At 43.0% G+C, this 17,380-nt stretch overlaps 1 protein-coding gene across 1 annotated transcript in view; it reads right to left on the reverse strand.

The window, feature by feature from the left end:
• The window catches only part of LOC132423081 (teneurin-2), a 713,011-nt gene that overhangs the window by 209,188 nt on the left and 486,443 nt on the right, over nucleotides 1–17,380 (reverse strand). The window contains exon 6 of the mRNA XM_060008418.1: nucleotides 8,548–8,753. Coding sequence (XP_059864401.1) covers nucleotides 8,548–8,753 — 206 coding nt within the window. The remainder of the gene's footprint in view (nucleotides 1–8,547; nucleotides 8,754–17,380) is intronic.

Raw genomic sequence — 17,380 nt, forward strand, 5'->3', positions numbered from 1 at the left:
GTAAGTCAGACAGAGAAAGACAAATAATGTATGATACCACTTATATGTGGAACCTAAAAAATATAACAAACTAGTGACTATAACAAAAAGAAGCGGACTCACAGATACGGAGAACAAACTGGGAGTCACCAGTGGGGAGAGGGAAGAGGGGAGGGGAAATATAGGGGTAGGCGAGTAAGAGGCACAAACTATTAGGTATAAAATAAGCTACAAGGATATATTGTACAATGTGGGGAATATAGCCAATATTTTCTAATAACTATAAATAGAGTAGAACCTTTAAAAATTGTGAATCACTATGCTGTAACCTGTAACATATAATATTGTGCACGACTATACTTCAATTAAAAAAAAAAGAACATGTAGCATGTTCCAGAATGGTGTTTTTTTTTTTTTTTTTAATAAAGAGTTTCACAGCTTATTTTAAGTTTGGGGTGCAACCTCTCTACTTCTGTATCTAAGGCAAGGGATGTGAGTAGATATTTTAAGTGATTTAACCTTGAAACGATTATTTTCTATCTCTCCTCCTTCAAGCTTGTGGATCAATTTAATTGAAGACCAGCCAGAGCCTGTAAGGGAAATGATGAAAGAAAATACAGTTGCTCTTTGCAACTGCTTATATATATTCACTGTGATTTTTCTCAAAGCTGTGCAGACAAAACAAAGTACATAAATAAATTGAATCCTGAGAGTGCTATAAGATTAGAGTCATCATCTATAACCTCTTAATGCTTGTTTTACTCAAAATAGACTCAAGCTTGTCACAGACCTACTTTTCTTAAAGACAGAGAGATTACTAAAATTAAGAAAAGTATAAAGAATATGGTGACAAATCACCCATATTTCAACCACTCAAATGAATAAATGTTAGCATTGTGTCATATTTATTTTCAGTCTTTGTACGTGTGTGAGCAGGCATGTGTCTTAGAGATGGGGAAGGGCTTGCCTTACCTTTAATGTTTTATTATGGATAAAAACAAGTACTTTTTTTTTTTGACAGGAGGCAAAATACACAGAATTTACTTTTCATTCTAGGGTGTGGCAGGCAGATGATCCTTCAGGAAATTTTATTTTATTTTATTTTTTATACAGTAGGTTCTTATTAGTTATCTATTCTATACATATTAGTGTATGTATGTCAATCCCAATCTCCCAGTTCATCCCACCTTCACCACACATCCCACCGCCCTGCTGAACAAGTACCTTTTTTTTTCTTTTGTGGTACACGGGTGTCTCACTGTTGTGGCCTCTCCCCTTGCGGAGCACAGGCTCCGGACGCGCAGGCTCAGCGGCCATGGCTCACGGGCCCAGCCGCTCTGCGGCATGTGGGATCTTCCCGGACCGGGGCACGAACCCGTGTCCCCTGCATCAGCGGGCGGACTCTCAACCACTGTGCCACCAGGGAAGCCCTTTGAACAAGTACCTTTTAAACCTAATTCTCAGTCCTGTTCTCCTCACCTATTCCTACGGGTGACTAACCTCATGAGTTTAGTTTCTCTCTCTGTGTCTCTGTCTCCATCTGTATACATGATTATTAACGTACGCACATATAAACATATATATATATACACACACACATACAAGCATACATATACAGAGATCAAAACATTACAATAGTAAATATGGATTTGAATTATAAACCATGCTTATACTAATAAAACTGTCACATTGATTTGTTTTATATATGGGGTTCTACAGAAGATTTCACTTGAAGATTAAGGTCTTTGTCTGGAAAATTTGAAACTCTTGACTTACAGCACCTCTGAGACTCTGCTCAGTCAAAATATGTGGTTTGGCGCTGCCCCTTTTACTCATCCCTGCTTTCTCTGTTTCTATCTTTCTCCCCGAGTTCCATGTTCTCAATAATTGACTTTTTTGAAAACATTCAACGTGCCCTCCCCGTGCATGTCCCTCAGTACAAGGCCCCTTGTAAAACTCAAGCATCTTCTGAGATTTTTCCTGCTTGGTGACTGCCCAGGAGGGTACCCACTGATTTAATTGGCAGTTTCCATTCCTATCAGGAGGCCACCAGATAATCACAAGGGGTGTCCTGAGAAAGACCTTTCCAAAAGCACTTTTAGTCCAATACAGAAGAAAGCAAGGTTCTCTTGGTTTCACAAACTCTTTCTCCATACCTCAAGCTCTTTTGCAAAGGAAGGGTCTGAAAAACATGCCTGTAAAAATATGCCTTCCTTCAAAATGAAATTAAAATGCTATGTGGTGGGCTATGCAAGCTGACAGCCCCACACCCTGGTATTCTCTCCCCACTAAGATCCCAGAACGCAGCTCTGCAGGAAGACAGAAGTCCAAGGAGAGCCTGTCTGCCTGGATCATGGGCACTGGACAGGGGCATAGTGACAGAAGCAGGCTGCTCAGAACACGTGGGCGTCCCACTGACCCACGGATCCAGTTACTTCCACCTCTAATGGAAACTGTGTGCAGTTGACTTGCTTGGGCAAGAGAGAAGGGGACAAGGAAAGAGGGAATTCATTTTCAAACAAGGCTCTGAATTGGAAAGGGATAAACCGAGCTGGCGAACAGCTAACCCCACCCATCGCTATTTATAAATCTGCTTTGAAAAAATGTCATTTAGGGGAATTCTGCTGAAGAGGACAATAGGAATGTTTGCTCGGCTCATTTGATCTTGGTCTGCACATGCTCGATCTGCCATATTTGCATTTCTCTGGTATGATCATGGGGCAATTTGTGGTCTCTTAAATCGTTCCCTTCTATCGTTCAATGAATGTGCGGATAGTTTTGCTTCCCATCCCACAGACACACCTCAGAGTAAAGCACTGGGGTTGACAGTGTCTGCTTCCATCTTAGCGTCATTTAATCCCTACTACCTGCCTCTAATCAACCCTTACAGCTGGAGCTGTAAGCCCACCCCACACGTTCAAGTTGCCTCTGGAAGTGACTGGGCTCATGGCTCCATCAGTCTGAGTGATGAAATAGGCGTTTTTAATACTCGCTAAACAGGATTGGGGAGAAGGTGAAGTCCCAGCAGACCTCCCCAGCGGTAACTGCATCTTGTTGGTTCGGTTAATCATGTACCTAATTTGCCGATTATTGACTTGTTCTCACGCAGGATTTTACTTGGCTTGACATATCAGTAGCAATCCGTGATGAACTGTCAAGTAAACCTGCTCCCTGCCTTAACCACCCAGATGCTCACTTGCATCAACAGCTTCTGAGAGTTCCTTTGATCCCTAGCACTGCATCCAGGTCAGATGATGATGATGATGATGATCTTTAAGTCTCACCTGTTCCCCTTCTAGAACTGGGCTCAAGCAAACCTGACACAGTTTGTAGGATTCCAAATATTCGGCAGGATGGACTAGGATACCTTACATACACCAGCTCCATGAGAATTTGAGTTGGTAGGTTGGCAATGGCTTAGATCAACTTTTGTTTTTCTCTTTTGTCTAGGTCTTAAAAAAATGGAATGCAGGGCACCAAAATGCTGCATTTAAAAGACAATGGGGGGCTTCCCTGGTGGCGCAGTGGTTGAGAGTCCGCCTGCCAATGCAGGAGACACGGGTTCGTGCCCCGGTCCGGGAAGATCCCACATGCCGCGGAGCGGCTGGGCCCGTGAGCCATGGCCGCTGAGCCTGCGCGTCCGGAGCCTGTGCCCCGCAACGGGAGAGGCCACAACAGCGAGAGGCCCGCGTAACGCAAAAAAAAAAAAAGACAATGGGGGCTTCCCTGGTGGCGCAGTGGTTGAGAGTCCACCTGCCGATGCAGGGGACATGGGTTCGTGCCCCGGTCCGGGAAGATCGCACATGCCGCGGAGCGGCTGGGCCCGTGAGCCATGGCCGCTGAGCCTGCGCGTCCGGAGCCTGTGCCCCGCAACGGGAGAGGCCACAACAGCGAGAGGCCCGCGTAACGCAAAAAAAAAAAAAAAAAAAAGACAATGGGATAGCTACCTTTCTAACAGACAAGGATTAAACAATGATATCCAGTTTATGCAAGAGTTCAAGTAAATAATACGGGCACTTACTGCCGCTGGTGGGCAGGAGAGTAGGGAGGGTAATTGGTATAAACTTTCAGAAGGAAAATTTGGCAATTAGTATAAAATCCGTAAGGGTTACTTTCAGGAAAAGAACTAAGGGTGTACACAAAGACTAGCCATGAGGACAGGTCTCCCAATATTTTATCGTAAGGCATAAGGGCCTTTCATTGGGATATCTGGTGCCCCTCTACCCAGGAACCTCAGAGGACTGTAATTCCAGCTCCATGGAAGTTAGGATCTGACTTGCTTTGGTCCATATGAGAAGGGCTTAAATGATACGTGACATTTCCAAGCCGAAGTCTTTCGGGATTGGTGCATAACTCACCATCTTCTCCTTCCTTTGCGATAGGGTACTAGTTATGTTCCTGACAGTGGAAATTCCACAGGTCCGTGCCCTTGAATGAGACTGACACTGAGCAAAGCCCAGTATCACCCAAAGTGAACACGTGAAGTAGGATGTTCCCAACCTCCACATGTTTGCCATGTGGGGTTGGATAACTCCTTGCTGTGGAGAGTTCTCCTGTGCGCGTTTAGCAGCAGCCCACCTGCCACTGCCTGCCAGGAGCAACCTCTCCCCAGGGTGACAACCAAAAATATTTCCAGACACTGAAGAATGCCTCTGGGGTAGGGAAGAATTGCCCTGTGTTGAGAACCACTGATATAAAGAAGAAATAGCCTCTGTTGCTTTAAGCCACTTAGATGCTGAGTTTTTTTTGTTTTTTTTTATACTGCCACTGATATCTTTTTTTTTTTTTTTTTTTTGCGGTACGCTGGCCTCTCACTGCTGTGGCCTCTCCCGTTGCGGAGCACAGGCTCCGGACGCGCAGGCTCAGCGGCCATGGCTCAAGGGCCCAGCCGCTCTGCGGCATGTGGGATCTTCCCGGACCGGGGCACGAACCTGTGCCCCCTGAATCGGCAGGTGGACTCTCAACCACTGCGCCACCAGGGAAGCCCGTGCCACTGATAACCTTTTACTATAGCAGAAACACTACATAACTATTCAGCAAAAGGGGACTGCTTCCAATTACGGGTGTTTTTACTTCCTTTTGTTTTTCTGTGCTTTTAAAATTTTTCTGTAATGAAAACAATTTGTCCTTTGATAAGAAGAAAAAAACGAGAAAATTAATTTTATTTTAAAAACCTATATTTACATCATTGCTTATCGACAGACAGTATTGACTAGGGCCATGCAGGACTTCTAAGTACAGTGAAACACTAGTGTACCATATCTTTATATTGTGCTTCTGTTTGCAGAGTGTTTTCCCATCCTCCCTTTGTTGTGGTAGGGGTAGTGTAATTATAGCAACACTGTGAGGCAGGGAACACAGGTAGACAGGGAAACTGAGGCTAAGAGAGGTTAAGGCGCATGTCCGAGGACACCTGGTTAGCACGTAGCAGGGACTCCATCCTCAGTTTTCTAATTCCAGGACCTTCTCCCCTATGCCATGCTACCTCTGTATTGTATCGCTGTAGAAAGCCACGTTCAAAAAGTCAACTGGGACAGACTCTGATTCTTTGGGAAATTTAAACAGGTAAGAAAGGATTCTCCCCTGTATTTAATATCCTTGGACAAGGATACCAAATCTTGTAGGCACTTGGTCAGAGCATGATACTCAATAAAATTTAAGCACAGCCATTCATGCAATGCAGCCGAGAGAATTTCATATTCCTCCCCCTCCCCACTTCTTCCTCTTTCTCTCTTTTCAGCTCAAATGAGTCACCTTGGCTAGCCTGCCAATCCCCATAGAACGTATGTTCCTTGATAGGATATACCAATAGAAATGAAAAATTCTATAATGGTTTGAGACGTGAGTTAGTCACCTATCACTGCGAGGGGCTAAGCTCCATCTCCTCCAGGAAACGTAGCTCATCAAATGGACACGAAGGCACGTTATGATAGCGAATGATCGTGAGAATGCGTGGGGAGTCGTCTTCTCCTCTCTTTCTTTTTTTAAGAAGCGCCCCTGTATTGTACCTGTCCTGTGCATTCTAAGCATCTGCACCGTGTCTTGCTTACCGGACCCTCCGACGCATGCTAAACTCCCAAACTGGGAGCTGGACGGCAACCCTCTGTGCACACCTATTCATTTCCCTTCCCATGAAATGGGAAGGGGCTGTCCCCGGAGTGCAGCTATTTTGAGAGGCCGATCACTAGAACAATCACCGGCTTAGCAGGAGATGGACAGCGTGGTGTAGCCACAAAAGAAGGAGAGACATTGTCATTGAGGGTTTGAGTCCTGAATGTCAGAACAGCGGGGAACCTGGGAAGAGTACCTTTCTGCCTGCTGTCCACTATCACTCAGTTTCAGAGGCTTACCTACTTGACTTGCCATGATCGCTGGCCCTTCCATGATTCTGCTCAGAGCATGCAAGCGAAGGGGGATAGCAGTGCTTCAGAACAATGTCAAAAGGGAGAGGTTCCCCCCCGCCCCAGCCTCAAAGCTCCTGGCATCCAAGGGGCTGATAGGGAAGTTATGCTCAGCTGTGCCCAGAGGCATGTTCCTACTTACTCAAATAATGCCAACAAGTATATTTCACTGCTGTCAATCTTTCATTATGCTACAGTAGAAAGAGTGGAGCCTGAAGGTCAGGGAGACCCCCTAACAATTTGCATAACTTCCCAGACCAGCACCCTGCACCTGGCCAGAAGTTACAGAAATGCTTCAGGGACTCCTCTTAGCTGAATCCTTCTCTTTCTCTTGATGAGAATCTCTTTAAAGGACAGATGTGATTTTTGTAACAAGAGTTCTGCTTGGTCATGGGCTACGTTAACTCATCTCTAGATAATCAGTGCTTAGACCAATAAATATTTTTCTGGATGGATGGATGGAGGACTTATTGATTACCACTTTACACATTGATCCCTATAGCATGGGCTGTGTATGTTAATATAAACCTACACAGCTCTCCCTGCTCAAAAAAGAAGTGGTCCTTTTAGTCCCTTATATTGATCGTTTCAGGCTGTAAAGATGGGACTGCAAATACATTTCATCTTGAGAGCCAACACCAGTCAATTGGTGGTGGCTGCCTTTAGGGTTCTCTTGGAGGTATCTGTGCACTGAGTTTAGTGAGGAAAAAGTGCAGTCATCGATTAGCAATGTCTGCTGTGAGCTAAGGACAAAGAAATGGTGGCCTGACTGCTTTGCATTTGCCAAGGGGTTTAAAGCTTTAAATTCTTCCAGTTGAATTTTCTGGATGAATACCTTCCCAACACATGTTTAAAAAGGTCAGCTTTGACTGGATATAATGGGTGGTTAAGGGTGTTTTTCCCTCCACTGCTGTATTTTCCTAATGTACTTCTTTACCTACTTGCTGGATTTGAAAGCAAATGAGGCGGGAAAACACTGCTTGGTTTTCCTTAGGATATATAATTCTTACTGGAAAAGAAAACCAAACTAGATGAGGGTGAATTTATCCCAAGTGGGATGTATAAGAAAATCTCTACCAGGAAAAATGAAAGGAGGGGTGAGAAGAAAAACAATGAAATCCATAATCGAATCTAATCTTGTCATTCCCAACGCTGGGAATAATCTCACTTACGCAGTGTCAAGCACTTCCCAAGGCACTTAGTACAGGGAAGCACAGGGAAGCCACAGAGAAATGGTTGCTGAATTTTGGTTAATGTTACGTCACTCTTTTCAAACACAGTGGGATGTCTCCTAGTGATGTTTTAACAAATAACTAGACCCCTTCAACAAAAAGTACCCAAGGATGAGCAAAGGTCTGGCAAAGGTGACGTCATCAGGTGGGGAGGTAACCATTTTCTTTTTCTGAGAAATAGTTCCCGTAACATAAATTTAACCACTTTACAGTTTGGTAGTTTTTAGTATATTCACTATGTTGTGCAACCATCACCGCTATCTAATTTCAGAGCATTTGCATCACCCCGAAAAGAAACCCCAAAGGTATTAGCAGTCAGTCCCGATTCTTTCCTCCCTCTCCCCTGGCAATCACTAATCTCCTCTTTGTCTCTAAGGATTTGCCTATTCCAGACAATACAAATGGAATCAAACGGTATGTAGCCTTCTGTATCTGGCTTCTTTCATTTAGCATAACATTTTCAAGATTCATCCATGTTGTAGCATGTAACAATATTTCATTCCCTTTTTTTTAAAAAAATAGTTCATTCCCTTTTATGTCTGAATACTATCCCATGGTAGGGATAGATCACATTTTGTTTCTCCATTCATTAGTTGATGGACATTTGGGTTGTTTCCACTTCGGGGCTATTATGAATAAACACTGCTATGAACATTTGTGCATATTGTTAAATGAGAAATAAAGTTTTCAGTTCTCTGTAGGAATACACCTATTAGTGGAGCTGCTGGATCATACTGTAATTCTTTGTTTAACTTTTGGAAGAACCATTGAATTCTCTTCCACAGTGGCCCTCCGTTGTACATTCCCACAAAGCATACAGGAGGGTTCCAACTGTTATTGTCCATCCTTTAGTTATAACCATCCTAGTGGGTGTGAAGTGGTGTTTTTTTGTTTTTTTTTTTTTAAACTCATGGCTATATCAAGCATGTTCCTACCTGGGCATGAGACGGTGGAAGTCCTCTTCTTATGTAAACACCGAAGAGAGCATCCTTCCCGAGGGAGATATTGAACTTTAAGAACTGGGGTTGACTGATGTGAATCTGTGATCTCCAAAACACGCCAGGTGGGACTTCTTGGGTCACCCGCCGACCAACTTCCGCTTCGCCACTGTCTATGCTGCTGTTCTTCAAGAACCAGGGCACTGGAAGATAGGAATTGACACCAAGTCCATGACATGTGTACACATTAGTTGGCTCTACATTTCTGTTTGATTATATGCCAGTATTTAAAAAATATATGATGGTGAAACCCATGGCAAATTTCTCTTTAGGTCACAACTTAAAATATCTAGGTTTTAAATAAGAATCCTAGAAACTCATACCCCAGGGCATCTGAAATATTGGCACAGTGCTTGCTAAACTTGAGATTACTCTTTACTGATCAACTATCATAAGAGCTGGAGTCTGATAAGTACATGTAAACTCCAAATGTGACTGGGATGTAAAATGATCAGTAGGAAAGGGGAGAGTGATATTAATTTGGCACCAGATTTAATTCTTGCAGCTGTTAATTATTCTTTCCTGCCACAAACAAGTCCAATATACTCTGACATTCTCATAAATTAATAAAAAAGAGCCAGCAGTGAACAAACATCAGTCCAAAATAAATAAAATAACTCAACAGAAAATGCTGACTTGCTCTAAGGCTGACCCAACATTGGGTGTCACCCCTTCCTCGCTTAAGAGGAGGGACTTAAGTACCGTGTGGAAACCACACCCCTCTCACGGTGACACTGGTGCATCTCTGTTGCATTATTTGAAATCACTTATATAGGAACCACTGGTTGCCCATACTCGGCAACCTTCAGAACTTTAATAATAGGAGTTCCAGAAATTCCTATTTTAAAAGAGGGTTTCTTAATAACAACGAACTAGCCAGGGTCTCCTACACTTCGGAGGGTGGTTTCCTTTATGAACACAGAACGAAGAAAAAGCTGGGAGTTACTAGAAGTTGCCCAAGAAAAGTTAACTGATCTCTCAGGGCCTCATTATCATCCTCTCTAAAATGGGAACAAAACCTTGATGGAAGCTAGTTTTACATAGGTCACGTGTGATTCCTTCAAATGGATTCTGAACTCGAAAGGAAATATAAAACCACAATCTCCTATCGTCTTGAGAACTTCTAAACCAGTTGAAACCAAATCCAGAAAGAACTGAAGACATTTTGGTTTTGAGGGTCTTTTCACTTTTTCATTGATCACTTTGGCGGCCTTGTGGATCTAAAACTTCTTCAGTCTCATGGGCAAAGGATGGGAAGCCAGCTCCCTCCTGCATTCTGTAATGGACGCACTCTTCTGAATATATTCATCTGTATTTGGCCACAATCCATTGCGAAAGGTGTGGATGGTCAAGAGAGATCATAAGGTTGCAGAAGACGGGCATGAAAGGTGAGTGAGGCATTCTGACTTAGCTGACCTGGCTCTGTTACCACCCGGCCACTGCATTAAGACAATACTCATAAATGCTTGGTGCCGGTTTCTCATTCCGGAAAATGGAGAGGTGACATTCTTGGATCCCTAAAGGTTTTCCATATCTAAATTATAAAAGAAAAACCACAGAATGACTTGAGGGTGTAAAGTTATTTTTTTCCCCGTATTTAGTTCAATAGTGGGTCAAATACGAAGTAAACAGGGGCTTAAAATAAAGTAGAAGACACGCTGCTTTGGACCTTAAGAAGAAACCCTCGACCTCTAGAATAGGGAACAGGCTCCTGTTTGGAAGGAGTTTGGAAGCTTCCATCACAAAACATTGTTAGGAAGAAAAGAAACTAGTAATCCTTCGTGGGTCAGCTCTTTAGATGGTTTGCTCCTCAAACGTTTTTATGTTGCCTATCAGATAGGAAGTACTTTCCTGTAGGGGAGGAATACTGCATAGCATGTAAGAGCAGAAACTGGGCTGAGACTGCCTTGGTTCAAACGCCAGCTTTGATACTTGGTAAAGTGTATCCATTCTCTGTGCCTCAGTTCCCTCCCTTGTATAATTGGGACACTATTATTATTTATTTCATAGCATTGTTAGGAGGATTTAATGAGTGAACCCATGCAAAGCTCTTCGACTAATTTTTGGCACAAAGTAAGCACTAAATAAAAATTAGCTATCATGATTATTATTATCGGTAAGGCTCTAAGCCTCAAAAGCATATTGTTTATTTTGCTGACATAATGACGTATCTAGGGGGAACCACTTGTTATCACCAGTTGATCAGAAGCTCTGATTATTATAAATTAAAAACGAATTTGTACTTAAAAATGTTGCTTTGGAAGGGCTTCTCTCCTCGCCAAATTAAGGCCTTTGGAGGAAAGGATACAATAAAAAGGATGCAGTAAGGAAGAGCTGTAGGAAAAAAAAAAACCAACCCTGGGGAAGAATAGTTTAGGAGTCTCTGATAGAGACCAAATGTAACCCCAGCAATCACAGTGTAGCAACAAGTTAAAGAAATGCACTAAAAATAAAAAAGAATTCTAAAGAAATCACTCATCTTTAAACTTAATAAAATGAGCTTTCTTTCGTGTCTGTTGGGCTTTCAGGGGTTGCTGGGTTAATGACAGGCTATGAAAAAGTAGCAGGGAATCGGCACCCACGAGCCCACTAATCTGCTGTTGAAACTTAAACGGATTTTGATAATGTCAAACCAAATGAGGACGCCAGAGGTGGCGAAGAGGCTTCCAGGGAGCGGCTGCGCTGGAGAAATTCTGACAAGGAGCCTCAGGGGGTTGATTCTTTTTTTTTTTTTTAATAAATTTATTTATTTTTAGCTGCGTTGGGTCTTTGCTGCTGCACGCGGGCTTTCTCTAGTTGTGGCGAGTGGGGGCTACTCTTCGTTGCGGTGTGCGGGCTTCTTATTGCAGTGGCTTCTCTTGTTGCGGAGCACGGGCTCTAGGCACACGGGCTTCAGTAGTTGTGGCTCACGGGCTCAGTAGTTGTGCCTCGCGGGCTCTAGAGTGCAGACTCGGTAGTTGTGGCACACGGGCTTAGTTGCTCCGCGGCATGTGGGATCTTCCCAGACCAGGGCTCAAACCCGTGTCCCCTGCATTGGCAGGCGGATTCTTAACCACTGCCACCACCAGGGAAGTCTGGGTTTGGTTCTTATAGTAGTGGGGTCCCCCTTCTTTCAGTAGACCCCAACTTCAGGACACTTAAGTCAGTAATTAGCTGCTCCCGCCAATGAGTACAGGCTGACTTCTCAGTAGTCACACTCCCCCACCAGGGTTTCAGATGCCCCGCCCCTCATGTTCCATCCACCAAAGGAGGCAGTGCACCTGGGTGCTGAAGTATACGTTTTGTAGCCAGACAACTGGGTTCAAATCCTGGCTCTGGTTCTTCCTTGTTGTGTGACCACCAGCAATTTGCTTAACCTCTCTGGGTCTTCATTCTCTTTTTGTTAAAATGGGAACAATAATAGTAACTATCTCATAGGCTGAGAGTAACAAATGGAAGTACACAAAGAAGGTCCCTAGCATATAATAATAGCAAAATATATGCTAGTTACACTGAATTAAATAAAAGAATGAAAGACGATGAGGGAAATGTCTGGCTTTTTTTTTTTTTACCATCTTCATTGGAGTATAATTGCTTTACAATGGTGTGTTAGTTTCTGCTGTATAACAAAGTGAGTCAGCTATATGTATACATATATCCCCACATCCCCTCCCTCTTGCGTCTCCCTCCCACCCTCCCTATCCCACCCCTCTAGGTGGTCACAAAGCACCGAGCTGATCTCCCTGTGCTATGAGGCTGCTTCCCACTAGCTATTTTACATTTGGTAGTGTATATATGTCCATGCCACTCTCTCACTTCTTCCCAGCTTACCCTTCCCACTCCCTGTGTCCTCAGGTCCATTCTCTACATCTGCATCTTTATTCCTGTCCGGCCCCTAGGTTCTTCAGAACCCTTTTTTTCCCTAGATTCCATACATATGTGTTAGCACACGGTATTTGTCTTTCTCTTTCTGACTTACTTCACCCTGTATGACAGTCTCTAGGTCCATCCACCTCACTACAAATAACTCAATTTCGCTTCTTTTTATGGCTGAGTAATATTCCATGGCTTTCTTTTCGGAGTAAAGGATTTTCAAAAAGACATTGTGTGTATATGTGATATGCATGTATATATTTATATACATGTATATGTGCATATATGTGTATATATGTATGTATGTATCTATCAAGGGAGAGGGGAGAGTCTAACTCTTCTAGAATAGACTTAACTATGGGAACAAGCTTAAAATTGGGAGTCAGGCTCTGTTTCCATTACTGATTTTTGGTGGGACTTTATAGAAGCCTGTTTGGTTATTTTATTGATTAGCTTAGTTTATTGAAAATCCTGCTTTATTTAGTAACACTGAATTTTTTTTTTTTTTTACAGTGTAACAGGCATCTGGTTTATTTATTTATTTTTTACATCTTTATTGGAGTGTAATTGCTTCACAATGGTGTGTTAGCTTCTGCTTTATAACAAAGTGAATCAGCTATACATATACATATGTTCCCGTATCTCTTCCCTCCTATGTCTCCCTCCCTCCCACCCTCCCTATCCCACCCCAGTAACACTGAAATTGAGATCCAGTCAGCTATACCTTCACACTGAAGCTCTTTTATCCTTTATATCCTGCCTCCTGCCAGATAAATAGGTTCTTTCTCTGCGTTTTCATAGCATTTACACTTAACTCTACTGCAGCACTGTTGTTGGGTACTATGTTGATTTTACTTGCCTTTCTAAGTGTCTCTTATTAGACGCTGTGCTCCCTGAGGTCAGGCAGGGCTACAAATGCATCTCTGGGTTCTCCGTGGTTTGCACCTGGCAACCCATCTATAAATTCTTATTGAACTGAATCAAGTTTTATCTGACCATCTGATGGGGTATTTTAACAAAACCCCTGTGACTACTGGGTGAAATGAGAGCCTTAAGAAAGATTTACTTTGGAAAGTTGCACGGAAACTGGCTTTAAAAAAAAAAATTAAATTCTCTTTTGAGAGCTCCATGGGGAAATTTACTACCTAAAGAAAACTTCCTTATGAATCCTTCTGAAAAATCATGAGTCAACTCTTAATTTATCTTTTGTATAAAGTCTTATAAACAAAAAAAATGAGCCAAGGCAGCTGGAGTCTAGTGTATAGGTCATTGGATTAACAACCAAGAGGTAAAGGTCCTAATCCTGATGCTTTATGATGCCGAACCATTTGTGGAAGGAACAGGGATGTAAATGAACTGTTCTGTGGAACTCCCATCCTTGTTACTAAGCAGCTGGCTAGTTTTAGGCAGTTCAGCTCTCCAGGTCTCATTGTCCTTATCTCCATAAGAGTGGTTTGGACCCAAGGATACCTTAAGGGGCATTCCACCTTAGCCTACTGTGGTCTACAGAGCAAGTCAGGAGGGTCATCTCTGGGTTTGTGCTACAAAGACGCCTATGTGGTCCGTGGGGGGAGGGGTTATCAGAAAGTGAAGGTAACATCCCTTTTAACAAACCAGTGATTGCTTTCAAACTAAACTTTCCACATATGCAACTGAATTATTCTTTTGCAAAGAGTTTTCACTTTTTCCATATATATATATATATATACACACATATATATATACATCTGCATATAAATACCTTTAATATATATAAAATTTTCATTTTGAAATAATTTCAGATTTATGGAAAAATTTCAAACACTGGTACAAAGATTCCTGCATATCCTTCACCCAGATTCCATAAATGTTACATACATTTGTGTTCTCTCTCTGTATATAAATATATATTTTTTCTGAAACACTGAGTTAAGTTATAAACAGGTGGCTCCCTTACCTCGAAATACTTCCAAGTGTTTCTCCTAAAAACAAGGCCATTCTTTTTCAGAACCACAGTACAGTTATCACAAACAGAAAATTAACATTGATACAACCAAATATATCTAATTTATAGACCTTATTCAAATTCGCCAATTGTTACACTAATAGCCTTTACAGCCAAAGGAAAAAAGACTTTTTCTACATACTTAAAAAAGAACCTTCAAGGGCTTCCTTGGTGGCGCAGTGGTTAAGAATCCACCTGCCAATGCAGGGGACACAGGTTCAAGCCCTGGTCCGGGAAGATCCCACATGCCGCAGAGCAACTAAGCCCGTGCGCCACAACTACTGAGCCTGCGCTCTAGAGCCCGCGAGCCACAACTACTGAGCCCGCGTGCCACAACTACTGAAGCCCGCGCACCACAAATACTGAAGCCCGCGCGCCTAGAGCCTGTGCTCCGCGATAAGAGAAGTCACTGCAATGAGAAGCCCGCGCACCACAACCAAGAGTAGCCCCCACTCGCCACAACTAGAGAAAGCCCATGCGCAGCAACAAAGACACAATGCAGCCAAAAATATAAATAAATAAAATAAATACATTTAAAAAAAAAGAACCTTCAAAATGAGTGGGCATAACTTCTGTAACTTTAAAAATAATAAAAGGACGAGAAAAGTTAGGCCAATACTGCCTCCCGAGAGATTAAAAGGAAAGGTGCCTTTTGTAAATTGCTACAGCCAGCGTGGGGAACCATCTCCATGACTCTGTCCTTGGAGGTCAAATCCCTGGGCTGATGTCCAGGAGGTCCGTGCCGCCCTCCAAGGTCAAAGAGGCCAGCAGCCCGGACCAGGCTCCCAGTCCCACAAACAAGGATCAGAACCTGGGCTCCCGGAGCCATGCCAGCTCTTCTAGGACAAACATGGTTAACCCCTAAAAGGATGCCATTGAGAGTCACTCAACAAGGAAACAAAGTAATTATGGTTTCTACCTTTACCTCCAAGATGGCTGTCGTCATATTGAGAAGTTCTGAGTTCTCAGGAGGCAATGTTGCATGTGGAGCTGGTCAGCCCTGGGTTTGAATCCCAGCTCTGAGAACTACTAGCCGTGTGCCTGCGGGCTGATCCCTCCCGCTCTCTGAGTTTGTCTACTCCTCTGTATAATGGGGTTGCTTCTGAGGATTAACCAGAGTAACACAGGACGCGAATTCTAGGCACTTTTACATCTTTCTATCCAGCTGTTGTGCTGCCCGCAAAACACCTGTAACTATCCCAGATTTAGAGGATAAATATGTGATGATTTATTGATAGTTTATGGTACCAGCTGCCTAGTGCACTATTAACTACAAGAGGGCCCAGGGCTGGAGTGGGCTGTAATGAAACAGACATCTTGCAGAGCAGCTGAAATCAATACACAATGAGTGGTCAATACATCTGCAGACCTGGGGGGGTACCTACTGCATGAATTAAAGTGCTACATCCGGAGAAAGCAAAGGCCAGTTTAACACCCAAACTGCAGCTGTTAACGTGGGCTCTAGCTGCTTCTCAGGCGGGCAACTGGAAGGCAGCCATGTGTTTATTTCACAATGATCCATGAATGTGCCACGCAAGGCAGGGGGGGTCATTCACTCACATTTTCATGCAACGACTATTTAGCAAGCATCGACTGTAGTGCTAGGTAATCTCTGGTCAACATCAAAGTTGGGGTGTCTGTCATTTTCCCATTATCCATTATCTAGGCAGCCTGAAGTCTTTGCGTCGACAGTATCAAGAACAGAGGAATTTAACACCCTTCTGTAATCATTCTGTGTGAGTCCGGCCACCACCCTTGGGTTCTAGGCAATGACCAAGCGTGGTGTCCTGGCAAACAGGATGGAGTCCAGCCTCCATCTCCCAGAGCCGTGGCTTCCACGTCCAACTTTTCTTTCTATCTACGAGCTGCACAGTGAAAAGTGGAGATGGTGATCATTTTGCCCTAAGAAGCAGATGCTTAAGACACATTGGTTCTTGCGGGTTCATCTCCAGCTTAAAGATGACATTTCTGGGATTTTAGAAGCAACACTCTAATGATCAATTTCACAGGATAGCCCACGTCTATAACTCCACGGAAGATTGCTCATGGAAATGTGAAGCGATTGCCTATTTCAGACACACGTACCTAAAATTCCAACCAGTTAAATAAGACTGATGTGGAGCAAAACAACAGCCTTCCATAGCCACATTAGAAGCTAATCATTTCAGAAAATGTTGCCATAATTCATTTATGGAAACAGCAAGACTATTCCCCAAACAAGTGATAAAGGGAACGGACTCACGGTCATAGCACGGAAATGAAGCCTCATGTTAATACTTCCTAAACTTAAACTGAACTCTGGAGGCACCCTAGCATAAATCTGCCTTGCAGATTATTCTGCCTCACATATTTTTATCTATTGCAAATAAAGGTGAATTCAGAATATTGCTTCAGTCATTACACCTCGTTTCCATTTATTTGGGAATCAGGACAACCATCTGTGAATTCTGTTTAACCAGAAGATAGGCGAAAAGATTCTCCTAAAGACATGAGATTCACTAGCTCGTCTGAGTCAGCAGCAGCCCAGGAGCCTTCACCCGGCTGTTGCCTGTCTATTCTTCAGGAATAGACTTCCATCCTGAGCGTCCACTGCGGCTGTTACAGTATGCACAACATCACACAGCAGTAATGATTTTTATAAAATCCTTCAGCACTCAGAACTACACATGGCCTTTCTTTTGAAACCTCAGTTTGTCATCTTAGACAAAAATGGCCAAATCTCTGTCACTCAGGGTGTTAATAGATATTTATACATCTGACTGTTCAGGTGAACATGCTTCTGTATTAATAAGTAGTTCAGTTTATTAGTATTATTTATAGCAGCTAAAAAATTTATCGAGTGGTTACAACTTGCCACGTAGTCTCCTGATTCCTTTATGATTTTTTTTTCCTGTTTTTCAGACAAGAGGACCACAGGAGTAAAGTGACTCGCTT

The sequence above is a fragment of the Delphinus delphis genome, chromosome 3 (assembly GCF_949987515.2).
Source record: "Delphinus delphis chromosome 3, mDelDel1.2, whole genome shotgun sequence".
Lineage (NCBI taxonomy): Eukaryota > Metazoa > Chordata > Mammalia > Artiodactyla > Delphinidae > Delphinus > Delphinus delphis.